The 14,625-nt window shown below is 37.8% G+C and overlaps 2 protein-coding genes across 8 annotated transcripts in view; one reads left to right on the plus strand and one right to left on the minus strand.

Annotated features, from left to right (window-relative positions):
* The window catches only part of Prepl (prolyl endopeptidase like), a 34,415-nt gene extending 20,671 nt beyond the window's left edge, over window positions 1-13,744 (plus strand). For all 7 annotated transcript variants that reach the window (XM_004839381.4, XM_004839387.4, XM_004839382.4 and 4 more), the window contains 7 exons: window positions 1,709-1,906; window positions 4,529-4,704; window positions 5,856-6,072; window positions 9,282-9,431; window positions 9,836-9,959; window positions 10,743-10,816; window positions 11,150-13,744. In XM_004839381.4, coding sequence (XP_004839438.2) covers window positions 1,709-1,906; window positions 4,529-4,704; window positions 5,856-6,072; window positions 9,282-9,431; window positions 9,836-9,959; window positions 10,743-10,816; window positions 11,150-11,239 — 1,029 coding nt within the window. In that variant the 3' untranslated portion in view covers window positions 11,240-13,744. The remainder of the gene's footprint in view (window positions 1-1,708; window positions 1,907-4,528; window positions 4,705-5,855; window positions 6,073-9,281; window positions 9,432-9,835; window positions 9,960-10,742; window positions 10,817-11,149) is intronic.
* Slc3a1 (solute carrier family 3 member 1) overlaps window positions 11,750-14,625 on the minus strand; it is a 33,629-nt gene continuing 30,753 nt past the window's right edge. The window contains exon 10 of the mRNA XM_013070211.3: window positions 11,750-12,367. Within this exon, the coding sequence (XP_012925665.3) occupies window positions 11,927-12,367 (441 nt within the window). The 3' untranslated portion in view covers window positions 11,750-11,926. The remainder of the gene's footprint in view (window positions 12,368-14,625) is intronic.

Here is a 14,625-nt window from a genome sequence, read left to right on the forward strand (position 1 = left end):
AAAGAAGCTATGTAATTGGTTAAAATATTTATTTTAAGCAAATTGAGGGGTTTTTTGATTACTCTGTGCTTGACATCGATTTTATTTGGAAGAATTATCAGCCTATATACACAGGCTCATTTTCTTTCAGCATGTTATGTCTTAGTCATTCTTTCAATAAAATCACTGTAGTTTGCTGGTAAAATGCTAGAGCCAAACCTGTTTCTATCTGGTATCTAAGAAATGTCTGCCTGTTCAGCTAGCTTATCTTTGAGTGCTGTCCATTAATACATCACAGATATACTGTAGGCTTCTCTCAGTAGGAAATGTGGTGCATAATATCCTTGAGATAGTTAATACTTATTTCTGCATCAGCTGGATAAAGTAAAAAGTTCCACAGCCTTGGAATGTTTTGGTTGTGAATAAAACTTCAGTCTTGGTGCCATTCCTTTTAGAAAAATACCCAAAAGACTTTTTGACCTACTGGAGCCAGTTGGCCTAAAGCTAAGACACTTACTACATGGGTCATATGGAAACTGTCCTAGTACTTTCACTCTGGCACCTACTTTTAACAGGTTTAAAATAATCCCCAGTCTGAGAAGAATAAGTCGGGAACTCAGAGAGACATTGCAAACGGGTCTCATTATTAGTGTTGGGCAAAAATAGATTCTTTGGTTTAATTAGAAGAAATGTGCTTGTTGAACATGAAGTCTTTGGCTGCCACTGCTTCGGGCTGAATAGTGTGCTCTTCATGTGCACATCCCCCACCTCCCCTTTCCAGTCATGCCTGCCAGTGATGTTGCTGTGCCAAGACCTCTGATTTTCTAAGGAATTTGCCCTTTCTACAATTACTCAGGAAAAGAAAGGCAATTTTCTTTTAATGTTCTGATTCTTGGTACCTCTTCTAACACTCTGTCAACCTGCTTACCAGAGTTCTTTAAAAGGTGTAAGCGGGATGTTAGTGGAAGGCTTGAAGCTGGACCCTGCTGCTCTGAGAGAATAAATTTTGATTCCTTTCCTTTTTTCTTAAAGTTAAGAATCTTAGGCATAATAGCTGTAAGTCTCTGAGAGTAGATGTGCCTGGAAAGGTTTTTGTTCTGCACAATGGTTAGCCTGGAAGCTAAAGTTAGAAACAAATTGTAAATGCTTTAGTGCTGCTGAGCCCGTTTGTAGCCCTGGAATAATAACTGTCATCACTGGGCTGTCCAGGCAGCAGGCTAAGGACTGGTGGGAAAATTATTCAAAACACACACATGTGAGGGATTTTATGTTCTGTGAGAACAGAGATCGTGAAGCTGTGGCTGAGTTTTGGAATTACTATTTCATTTACCCTTATTCTTTATCATTTTGTTATTTTATTAGCCAAATTTATACCCAAAATAAACTTACATTAAAGAAGATTTCGTGTAAATCTAGACTCCTGATAAGCCTTCTTCCTATAATGATTCTTACTTTATTGGTCATTAATGTTGTTTTTATTTCTTACTTGAAAGACACTTTTTTTTTGGTACTGGGGATCCAACTCAGGACCTTGTGCTTTCGAGGCAGGAGGGGGAACCACTGAGCGAAATCCAGGCCCCAAGAAAGACACTTTTTTGTGATGAAGCAATCCTTAAATGATATATCAAGTATTAATAGAAAGTAAACCACATTCCATACTCAGAAACTTAATTAGTGGTATTTAATTGTGTATAGATAAAGAGTGAAAATAAGTACTTTATTTCTTTAGCTCCCTCCTTGGGCCTGTGGATTCATAATGGATACAAATTCTGACCCGAAGAACTGCCCCTTTCAACTTTGCTCTCCGATACGACCCCCAAAATATTACACGTATAAGTTTGCAGAAGGCAAACTCTTTGAGGAAACTGGGCATGAAGACCCAATCACAAAGACTAGTCGTGTTTTACGTCTAGAAGCCAAAAGCAAAGTAAGTCTTTGGAATGTCTACTTTCAGCTCCCACTGATCAAAAGCCTGCTGTGCTAGATACTGTACAGATGCTGTGATTGCATCAGAACCACTTTCCCAAATAGAGCCCTTATATCACAGCATAAGACCCAAATGATTTTAGGGAATAATACATGGGTTTTTTATTTGCCATGACTAGTCGGGCATTTATTTTAACATGGATTAGAAGACTTACAGCTAGCCTGTCAAGCCCTTCATTTCATGTGTTGTTTATTTTTGAATTTTAAAAGTTAAATAAAAATGTAAATAGTCAATGTTATATATACACGTATGGCACAAATTATGAAGATATGGTAAGAAGCTGACTAGAGTGAACTAGACTAATACAGTCCTCGCCCTCATGGAGCTTAAATCTATCGGGGAAGATGCCGGAAGTTGAAGTAATTACTAGTGTACTGACTGATGCAAAAGAAAACAAACCAATTACAGTGGAAGCATGGCAGAGGGGCCTTACCTAATCTGGAGAGATGAGGAAAGCCTTCTCTGACAAAGTGCTGACTGAGGTAGGGCCTCGAGGATGACTCTGTAAGCTGGAAAAGGGGCATGGAGTCACATTTTCTCCAGAGGCCCTGAATTTGTGTAGAGATTGGTGGGGAGAATAGAGAGATGAGAAACAGAGAAGGAAATAACAGATACCCATATTCCAGGTATACTGAATATACAGAATTTACAAATGTGTACTACTAGAGAATAAACTAATACATAAACTATAGTCTTGAATTGAAGGAACTTTAAGACCTTAGCATATCATGTATCTAATAATTTCAAGTGTTACCAACACGAGTTATGTTTCCTTATGAAATTTTTTCTTTTATTTGATTTTCTTTTAATATCTTTAAGCAAATATTAATACTACTTTTGTATTCCAAAAGCAGTACATACTTGTTAGAACAAATGCAAAATACAAAATATATGAAGTCTAAATTACTGGGTTTTCTTCCTGTTTACGACATCTCTTAGAAAAAAATAACTTAACCATTTACTCTTCTCACCTTCCATATTTTGTTGTTGTCAAAATGTATACTTTTGGGTTTTAATTTTACAAACAGAATTATACCAGTGTACCAAAATGTTGCAATTATTGTACCACAAACACAGACAGAAAAATTAAATGAAGTCCTTGGAGAGCCAAGGGTTCTTCAGGCATTAGGGTGGAAGCACTGCTAAATGGCAGCTGCTGTCCTTCCCAAAGGCCTCCGGCGCTGCTGCTGAACTCTGGGATGTAGCCCAGCCCAGGACTAACTGTCAATCGTCTCTACCTCTTGCTTTACGCAAGGTTTCAACCAGCAGGTTTTTCAGATTATGTAATTGAGGTTGGGGAAGTGACAAGGGATGAAAGGACCAAGATTGTTTTATAGAAATGAGTTTACATCAAGTTTTATAAAAATAAATCTTACTGAAAAGTGAAAATTTACTTTCGCTGTTATAAAAAGCTGGGTATGATAAAAATGAAAGGAGGATATCTTCCTATTAGACACACTCTGGTGTGTCATTTTATTGCCCCAAAATGAAGTTTTGAAAATGGGAAAATTAGGGTGATTTGGTTATATTAATTTTATATGTAAACTAGTGCTTTTTAAAAAAATTTCTTTAAGCAAAGTAAGAACAAACTTCACCCATTTTCTATGAAAAAGGTAGTTGTGTTGTCTGCATTTATTATGTTTATTATGTTAGAGGCTGCTGTGTTTCAGGCAGCTGGAATTAATGAGTTTTAGCTACAGTGGGAAATACTTAAACTTAGAGGCAATGTAAGTGTTAAATTTTTTGCTTTTTTTTCCTTCTGTACCAGGGATTGAACTTAGGACCTTGCACTTGCAAGGCAGGTGTGGTGCCACTGAGCTAAATCCCCAGCCCTTAAGTGTTAAATTTTATGAAATGCACTTGAACCATTTTAAAATTTTTTAAATAAAATTAAATAGGTCTTGGAAAAGGATGTGAGTGAGTATGAGTAAAATTGGTAAGATATTTCAGGTCCGAATGGTTGAGAATTGTGACTTTAGAAAGCAGAATATTGAGCTGGCAAAACTTCTTAGCATATATGTAAACATGCAAAAATGAGAAATGTCAGTATCTACCCTAGGCATAGGAGGAATTGTATACTAGGATGTCCAGCCTTGGTAGGTATTTTTCTTTGACCCAAAATAAAAGAAATTACAATAATACTGAGTAATGAAGTTTTTTTGGTTTTTTGAAACAGGTTCTCACTATGTAGTGCAGGCCAGTCTTGGAACTTCTGTGTAGCCCAGGCTGGCCTCAAACTGACAGCAAATCTTCCCAAGTGCTGGGATTACAGCTGTGTGAAGAAGTCTTTTTAAAATCACTTTACTGTTATGAAAAGCCATGTTTAATAAAACGTTTTCAAGCCATTCTTGCTGCTGTTTTCTGGTTGATACTGTGGGTGAGCAAGGGAGCTGAAACCAATCACAATGGTGTATATTTGGAGACCATAACTGTATTGTCTTAAAAGAAGTTCACGTATAACATCAATAAGTAAAACATAGGAGGGAAGTACACTTCTGTGTGTTTTAAATTACAGGTTAAACTGTTTTAAAAGACTTTACATGCATGGTAATTCATTTCCAGGATGGAAAATTAGTGCCAATGACTATTTTTCACAAAACGGACACTGAAGACTTGCAGAAGAAACCTCTCTTGGTACATGTATATGGAGCTTATGGAATGGATTTGAAAATGAATTTCAGACCTGAGAGGCGGGTCTTGGTGGACGATGGATGGATACTAGCATACTGCCATGTTAGGTAAGTCAGAATATTTTACCTGGCATATGAGTTCTAGAACATTGTGACACGTATCAGATATCTAGAATAACAATATATACTGGGGAACAGAAGCCTCTTTTCTTTTTCTTTTTTTTTTGCAGTACTGGGGATCAAACTCGACCTTGCGCTTGCCAGGCAGGTGAGGCACCACTGAGCTAAATCCCCGGCCACCTGTGCAGGTGGAATTTGATTCACTAACAGATTAGTTGATCCAAAGAGCAAAAGGATAAATTTTTAAGATTTTTAAATGTATCAGTCTCTGCACTTAGATAACCATTTCCATTGAATTCTCCTGAGTTTGGTTTTTTTCTTAAATAGCCTCTTAAGCTGCACTCTATTTTTTCTAGTCTAACTTCCATTTTATTTTAGCTTTTTCAAGACACAAATACAATTTTGTTTTCTCCTTAAAATCCTCCTCTACCTCCCCATCTCCAGAACAAAGTCTGCCTTCCTCAGCTAGTACTCATAATCTGACTTATCTCCATAGCAGCATCTGTTACCACACCCTTCCAAATGACATGCTGTGTCACCTCCTTGCCCTCGCCCATACTATGTCTCATCTGTGTCTTGGTGCCATCCCTTTCCTTGCCCATCAGGAAATGGGTATTCTTCCTTCACAACTCACCTTACCCATCATCTCCTTAAGCATTAGTGCTCCTGGTTCATGTATACACACTGCATCCCTAATGGGCAGGGGGATGTCTTTCCTCAGCTTCTCTAATACTTCACATACACTTGCATTAGAGCAGCAACCACAATACTTACTAATGTTTTTGCCCTCAGGAAACTTAAAATCTTCTCCATGGCAATTTTTTCTTATTTGTATTTTTAGGGTCTGCACTTAGTCCCTGATAAATAGTGAGCAGGCACTCAAGACATGTTGGTTGAATTCATTTTTGATTGTCTTTATCAGGGGATAGCAAACATTTTTCTGAAGTAAAAAGATAATAAACATTTTAAGCTTTACAGTCCATATTCCTTCTTGTAATTTCTCCCCACCTTTAAAAACAGGGAAACAATTTTTGGCTTGAGGACCATACAAAAACAGGCCTCCAGGGCTACTTTATCGACATCTACCTACGTCATTATCATTTTTTCCCCACTAAAACTTTTTTGCCATTTAATTTCAGGGGAGGTGGTGAGCTAGGCCTCCAGTGGCACACTGATGGCTGCCTAACTAAAAAACTCAATGGCCTTGCTGACTTAGAGGCTTGCATTAAGACGCTTCATGGCCAAGGCTTTTCTCAGCCAAGTCTAACAAGCCTGACTGCTTTCAGTGCTGGAGGGGTGCTTGTGGGAGCACTGTGTAATTCTAATCCGGAGCTCCTGAGAGCTGTGACTTTAGAGGTGAGTATACTCTGTCTCTCCTGTTTACAGAATGGGGAAGGCGTGAAGCCATAGGCTGCACTGGGAAGAAAAAAGTGTAACAGTTTTTACCACAGCATAAGACTGTAACAAAGCTTTCAAGTTTAAGTTCAGAATTGTAGCTCTAGGAGAACTTCTAAAACTGTTTTACTATTACTATCTACTGTTTCCTTATTATTCCAACAGTATTTTACTAATTTTTAAGGATTTCCACTGGAAGATTAATGGCTATTCCCACTGAGCATTTTCTGTTTGTCAGAACGTTTAGAGTTGGTGGGAAAGAGATAAAGCATATAGGCCTTACCATTCCAGAAGTTGGGTAGAATATGCTGTGACTCCCGAGTAAATTACATTGTGACTCCTCGTCAGTTTGACACTACTTGCTCATCAGCTTTTAGTCCTAGATCTGCAGGGTTTTTTAGATACTACATTCTTAATGTTTTTTTGGGTATAGTTTTCCTGTACTTTAATTGAAATGTATCTTGTTCTGAAATTGTTCTATAGTGTTTTCCTAATATCCAAAATTGTAAAGCTACATTATAGCAGTTGGTTTTACGTCTTGTTGCTCTCCTGCTTCCTGTTTAGATACTCTAGAAAATAATGACTGAGATGGGAAGAGTAAATTGTTTTGCTTTGTTTCTTGAGGGTGAGGGGTATACACTGTGAGTTTGTAATAAGGAAATAGGTATTAAATAGCCGTAATCTGAAGATCTACTTTTTAAAAATGGAAAAGCTAATTTTAAAGGGAAGAAACCTATCCACAGTGATAATAGCAGAGTCATTTACAGTATTTTAAAAATGGAACACCAACCTTGACCTTTAGAATTAGAAAGGAAATAATCAGAAGTGTATATCTAAGGGTGTTTGTCCTGGGTTGCTTTATATAGTGGAGAATTAGAGACAGCCTAATATCCAACAATAGGGGATTCACACATGAGTCAAAATTCTTAATTACAAGTGCAGAAACCCTGACTGATTTAAGTAAAAGGGGTTTTTTTATTAAAGGATATTAGGTAAAAATGGACACCTTAAGAACCAGTCAAATGCTACACAGCAAAACAGAAACAGCCCAGTAAAGCTACCACTGCTCTGTGGAGTGTGGATCGCCGCATGCTTCCAGTGCTGCACCTAGACACTGGCTTTGTCATGCTATGGCCTTTGCAGATTCTCCACAGTCAGCTTCTTTGAATCACCAGCTTCCCATTCCCATTGGGAGCCTGTGTGTCTGCTCGGTAGACCTAAGGTTGTGTGGCTGCACCTAAGCTGCAGAGAAGCTGAGAAAGAGACTGGCAGCTGGTATCTTGGTAGGGAGAGGCAGGCTGTTTCGTAAAGTTGATTTTCTCCACACACAAAAGGAGCTCAGATGCTGGGCAGCCAAAAAGATGTACTACAGATGCCCACTCCAGAACTGGTTAACAGTAACACAAGACAAAGTATGCCCTCTGAAGAATGTAAGGCTATATGAAAAAGCAGGCTCCTTTTTGCTAAATATTTCTACACTGGTTTTGACCCAATGAATGGGTTTTTCTTCTTTTACTGTGGATAGTTTCCAGATTTCCTTCAGTAGCAATTATTATTTTCAATGTAAAATTTTAACTGGTGAAGTAGAGTTTATAGGTTGGGGGGACTTTTCACATTTAAAATTTTTGTTGTTGGTTGGTTGTTTGTTTTTGGTAGTAGGGGTTGAACCCAGGCCCTTTTACTGAGCTATAGTAGCAGCCCTTTTAAAATTTTTTTGTTTTGGTGGCCCACGCCTGTCAGCTGAGCACTTGGGAGGCTGAGGCAGAAGGACCACAGTACGTTTGAGGCCTGCCTGGACTGCATAGTGGGTTCAAGGCCAGCCTAAGCCACATTGCAAGACCTTGTCTCAGAAAAACAAAAATATATCATACATACAAATTTTTACTTTGAGGTAGGGTTTCACTGACTTGCCCATAGTGGAGTCAAATTTGGAATCCTCTTGTCTCAGCCTCCCAGAGTTCTGGGATTACAAGTGTATGCCATCACACCTGGCTGAAAATTTTTAATTGCGTTAAAATAACATAAAATGTATCATCTTAACCATTTTTAATTGCATGATTCAGTAGTGCTAAGTACATTCATATTGTTGTGCAGTCTCCAGACTTCGATATTCATCCTGCTGAATTTAAATGCTGTACCCATGGAACAAATCTCCATTTCCATTCTCCCTGGCCCCTGGAAACCATCCCTGTGCTTTCTGTTTGTATAAATTTGACTACTCGAGGTACCTCCCCCAGATAGAGTCATACAAAATTTATCCTTTTTTCCTAGTACTGGGGATTGACCCTAGGGCCTTATGCATCCTAACCAAGCATTCTACAGCCTGTCATTGTTGTTGCTGAGACAGGGTCTTGCTGAGGTGCCCACGCTAGCCTGGAACTTGTGATCCTCCTGCCTCCCCCTCTAGATTAGCTGAGATAACAGATAAGCTCCACCATTCCCAGTTCAGGATTTCTCTTTTTGACACTGGCTTATTTCACTTGAACTATATCCTTGGGGCTCATCTGTATTGTAGCAGGTATTATCTCATTTCCTTTTTCAAGTTGAGTAATACTTCATTGTAAGTATATACCACATGTTGCCTATTCATTCACTTGGATTGTTTCCATCTTTTGGCTCCTAACAATGTTGCTGAGAATGAGTCTCCAAGACCCTACTTGCAGTACCTTTGAGTATGTACAAAGTGAAATTGTGAATCTCAAGGTGAACCTAAGTTTAATTTTGTTGAGGAGCCACCGTGTCTTTCCCACAGTGGTTGCACCGTTTGCACTTCAGCAGTGCATATGGAATCCAGTTTCTCCTTACAAGAGAATCACCAACACTTGATATTTTTTGGTTTTTGTTTTTTAATATAGTAGCCATCCTAATAAGTGTGAAATGATAATGTTTATTAATTTTACATAAGAAAAACTATATGTAAAAGGGACCAAACTAAAAACAAAAATTGTGAAATTAGAAGATATGTCATTTAAGGAGCTGAACACATTAAAAAGCCAGCTGTACATCACTGGCTGTGGTTAACACTGAGTATCTAGTCTAGCTCTTGGAATCCACGTGGCTTCTTGAGCTGTATCCTCTCATATCACTACGTGTATCTGTAACATTTTTCTGAAGCTTATCTTACCAACTTCTTGGTTGAAATACAAGTTTCTTTGGCTTTTTTTTATTAGGCACCTTTCTTGGATGTTCTCAATACCATGATGGACACTACTCTTCCTCTGACATTAGAAGAATTAGAAGAATGGGGAAATCCTTCATCTGATGAAAAACACAAGAGCTACATAAAACATTACTGTCCCTGTGAAAACATTAAACCTCAGGTAGTAAAAGACAATTACAACACACTATCCTGAAGTGATAAAAAAGATAAGCAGAGGGATACTTACCTGAACTGAGGTGGGAGTTAGCAGGGCTTTGCAGATGTTTCTGCCTGTGGTGCCCACACATCTTTCAGCACCACCTCTGTCTATGCTGCAGGTCTGTTTCCCATTAAAACCTCAGGGCAATAGTTTCTGACCATTAACTACTAGATTAGATTAAGTACCATCTCTCTAGACAAGAAAAGGCTATTCCACATAACAAGTAGTCTGGTCCCGTAATACTGAGGTTCATTCAAGAATATCCAATGAGAAAAAAACTTCTAGCATGTAGAGGGAGGAATTGGAGTTGATTATTTTCCATGATTTTGTAGAAGAGACTGTAAGAAGTGAACTTTTTCTTTTAGCATTATCCTTCAGTTCACATCACAGCTTATGAAAACGATGAACGCGTTCCTCTGAAAGGAATTGTGAACTACACAGAGAAGCTCAAGGAAGCTGTCATGGAGTATTCTAAGATCGCAGGCGAAGGTAGGAGGCCATCAGTATGCAGGGAACATGGCTGACAGACTGAGCCCTCAACATACTGCTCAGAGCCATACAGTTCATGCTCAGACCAAGTCATCCACCCATGATTTAAGACTTACACTTGTTTTCCAATGTTGACTACCCAGTTAACAACTAGACACCTATAACTGTGTCACTTCTTTTGAGAGGTTACAAAAATGTAAATTTAAATATCAACTGTAACTTAAGAGATGTACTCTCAAACAGTTATTCATTCATTTAACAATACTTACTGAGACATTTGTGGGACTCTCTAAAAGATTCTAGGTTTTTGCTTTGGAACTTAAGTGTCTAAACTATTTGCATTAATTTCTTTTAGAAATTTTCATTAGATAAGAACTCTTCCTTTTTCCCTTGAAAGTGCAAGCCAAGATACTCTTTGAGTTCAGGAAGAGGGAACCACCTACCATCAGAGTCTGCCTGTACCCAGCTCTGCTTATTATTCCCACCCAGTGGTATACATGGTGTTTCCAGAGCACAGGACTCAGGTTCCACACCTGAGTGGAACGCCTCCCTCCTAGGACACAAACTTCTTGTGATGCCACAGCCCCTCGGTCCAGTGTCCTCCTCTGGCTTTCCCATCTTGTGCTGCCTGCCCCTCCTTCCCTCTCTTTGTTGTTGTTGTTGGTGGTGGTTTTGCCCTTGTTCATTTGCTACATTTTTTAATAGGGTATTAAAAAGAACAGAGAAGAAATGGGACTCAGTCTTTAAAAAGACCTCTGAGTTTTTTTAATTTACCTCTTTCAGGATATCAGAACCCTAATGTTATTTTAGATATTCAGCCTGGAGGAAATCATGTGATTGAGGATTCTCACAAAAAGGTATGTTGTCATCCCCTTCCCCCGTCCCCTCCTACCCAAGTAGAGATGGAATTGTGTTCAGCTTTTTCCATGGTTGTAGCAGGGTGTACGATACCACTCTTTGACAAATGTCAATGCTGAAAGGGAAGTGACCCAACAGAGTCAGTCAAGGATACTTGATAAGGGAGCACTATTAAAAAAAGAAATCTTCATTATTGGAAGCCTTCTGCTTTTGTGCCAAATAAAAATAACTCCTACCATAAACTACTGACTTCAGGGTTAGGTGAAAAAATTAAAACACTGAAATTATACCACAGAGTCCTTCTATCTAATTTTAAAATGTGTTTCTTTTAGATTACAGCTCAAATTAAATTCCTGTATGAAGAACTTGGACTTGACAGCACCAGTGTTTTTGAGGATCTTAAGAAATATCTAAAATTCTGAAATGCTACATTCAGCCGGGATTTGGAGATGCACTGAAATACTCCATAGTCTTATTTCCAGTTGGGTTAACAAAAGTGAGATTTTAAGTTATTAGAGAATTTCTTTAAAGTTGCTTATCCATCCAAGTTGTACCTAGTCTGCATCTCACTCGCTTGTCCTGTTCTCTTCCACTGAAGCACATGCCCTTAACCTGGGGAGTTTTCAGATTGTCTCCTTGGAAGGACATGGACAGGGGCAAGGAGGGTGCCAGGGCTCCCTCCAGTCCAAACTTTGTCTATTGTACTAAGGTTTTCTTTGAACAGTTTACAGTCAGTGTCCTTCCTCTTTGCTAGTGAATATTTTTAGTCACTGTGGCAGTGAGTCATCTAGTTTCTGTGACTGCATTTTAAGGAGAAAGAACATTCTTCAAATTGAAATGTATAGTTTTTGAGTAATCTTGGGTCCTGTGGTGTTTTGATCATCTTTTTGATGTTATCTAATATTTACATTACAAGTTCCTCCAAGCAACAGTTTTCTTTTAAACATTTTATTATTATTTTAAACATCTAAGAACCTTTCCTAATGCAGTTACATTTAAATGCCAGAAATAGTGAGGAATTAGTGACTATTCATAACGTTTACCCAGCAGCGTGCTATATGTGAAGTTAGTTAGGAGTGCCAGGGTCACCATGTCTTTCATAGAGGTCCTTAGCACACACTGTACAATATGTTGAAGGCACTGGAGTAGCAGGCCCGATTGGAAATAAAACATTTGTCTCTGAATGCTGTTTGCTGATGAAGGAGATTCTTCGTGTTGTATTCAAGGATTAATCCTTCTCCCTCCTCCAGAGAAATGCCAGACGTGTCAACTTCACTGTGTTGGGAGGCAGGATTGGTACTCAGTCTTACTCTCAGTTTTGTAGGAAGACCTAAATTCATTTCCTGTAGATTTAGCAGTGTTGAGTCTCCAAAATTCAGAACCATCAGAAAGACTCTGTCAATGCCATCCAGTTCCCTTGTGTACACAACATAGTGGCTGTTATTGCTCAAAAGGCAAAACCAGCCCCTGTTGAGGAGCAGCTCATTGGCATGAAGTAGACCTAAATCTTGATACAGTTTCAAAGTTGAACTAGGCTGAGTCTTTTGGACCTGTTTTTTCAAAAGAATATTTACATAAATGTTTGATTCCAAAGATTTTTTAAAAAATATTTTAGTATGAAGGGATTATCCACCCCAAAACTGCTTCTATTTTGCCCCTGAAAATAACTGCCAAATTTTATGCATTAATAAGTAGATGGAATAGTTTACATAAAAACTGATAGAAATTGCAGGCTCAGCTGTGCACCTTGTCTGAGAGTCCTTGCAGTGTGCAGTCCTCAGCTACATCCTAGACTCTGCAGACACCAAATTCGACTCCACTGTTGAAATTCCGAAACAAGTGTTCACACCCAAGTTAAAGAACATTTACCTTACCTAAGTAACATTACTATGCTATATTGTAGTTGCAAAATGCATGGAAGAAAAAAGCCACCTGGCAGTGGACCCTAGGAACTTCTGATGCATTTGGCCCTATGTGTTCTCTTTTGTAGAGTGATGTGTAGGCTGCAGCAGACATGTATGTCTTGCATGGCTAATGATGGAACAGAAAGTTTCAAAAGAAGATACAAAGCTGCTTAAAGTGAAAAATAGAAATTGCAGGGGTTGCTTTTACCATAAAAGGATATGGCCATTAAAGATTTAGGTTTATTTTACAGCTATATACAACATATAGAAGTTAATGTATTTTTCTTGCTTTTTTTCCTTGAACCTTTCACACATTTTCCTGTTAAAGTCCTCATAAATGTTATTTTATGGTGAATATTCTGTGAACTAGTTACACCATACCTAACGTTCCCTTTATTCCTCCTTCCCATATTTTGTATTATTTATTTAAGGATAGATTATCAAAAAGGTAATTATTATGTAAAGGAGTATGGACTTTTGATACATAATGCCAAATTATTCTTCAAAAGACCTGTTGCCAAATCAAAAATAATGTTCATTTCACTGTACTCTTGCCAACTTTTTTTGCTATGGTAGTGGTTATTGTTGTTACCGTTCTTTGGGGGTGGATGCTTAATATGTGTGTTCAATGAATATCTCATAGGTGTTTGAAAAAAGTATATTCTGTTTATCGGGTACAAAAATATTTATGGTACGTGTGTATGACTTGTCAGAGTTACTACCAGCATTTTCTGTAGCTTAGGTAATGCATGAAAAGTGCATAGTACAGTGCCAGCCACATGCAGAGTGCTCAGTGTTAGCTGTTATTTTTGTCTCAAGACCTTGTAATTATGAATTTGTCAGTTTCTCTTTGCATTTCTCAGAGTACTTGTTTTATATATTTTGAAGCTATTGTAACACGCATAAAGATTCATGATTTTAGTGAGCTATTCTTTTTTTCAAATTTTAAAAATTGCCTTTGCCTCATATAATGCTTTTCATACTGAATTCTATTTTGTCTGCTATTAAAAATTTCCAAGCTTGCTTTTTATCACTCCGTTTTTTTTTTACTAGGACAGGCATCCACATAGTACAAATTCAGTTGCAAGAAGATGACATACAGTGAAAAAGGTTTTCTTCAGCTATTCCTTAGCTTTCCAGTTCCCCTTCCTGAGATAGTGTCACTTTTTCTGTTCTCTCATTTTCGTGTGTCATATAATTTTTGGCCTCTGCAAACTCAGGTAGACATATTTTTCTTTACACAAATGGTGGCATGTTTCCATTCCGTTCTGTTTTTTATTAATACATGTGAGAAATGGTCTCGTATCAGTTCAGCTATTCTCATATACTCATTCTTTTTAAAAGCTACATTCTAGCCCCATAATTGATTGACCTGGTTTGCCATTGATAAAATGTTGAAATCATTTTTAGAGTCTATTACTACTAATGCTGCTGTCAAGATCCATGCGTATATATCATTTTGTACATGTGCAAATATTCCTGGATACAGATATCTAGAATATGATGACTAGGTCAAAAAGTACGTATTTTTTGTTCTGATGGCTAAGCACCAAGCTTTTTTTTGTTACTCTTTGCCTCCTATATCTTTACTAGTTTGGTTCCTTTGCTATAGCTTTGTCTCTTATGTCTGGATTTTGTCTTCTTACCTATTTTTGTCTTTTAACACATGAATTTAACCTCATCTTTGGGATTACCTTATGTGCAGACATAATCTCGAATTTCTCACTTTATCTTAGATTGATAGTTTTGTTATTTGGGTTCTTTGCCTTTTTAAAAGCCTTTTATTGGGTCAATTGTTTATATAATTTTTTCCTTCTAATGTTCTTTGAAACTATATCTGCCCTTCTGCTGGGTTACCCTTAAAGTTATAATGACCTTTTAATATCAATTTTTGTCAACATCAA

The sequence above is a fragment of the Heterocephalus glaber genome, unplaced genomic scaffold, assembly GCF_053883595.1.
Source record: "Heterocephalus glaber isolate CG9 unplaced genomic scaffold, H.glaber_assembly_v1.0 deba00001457, whole genome shotgun sequence".
NCBI lineage: Eukaryota > Metazoa > Chordata > Mammalia > Rodentia > Bathyergidae > Heterocephalus > Heterocephalus glaber.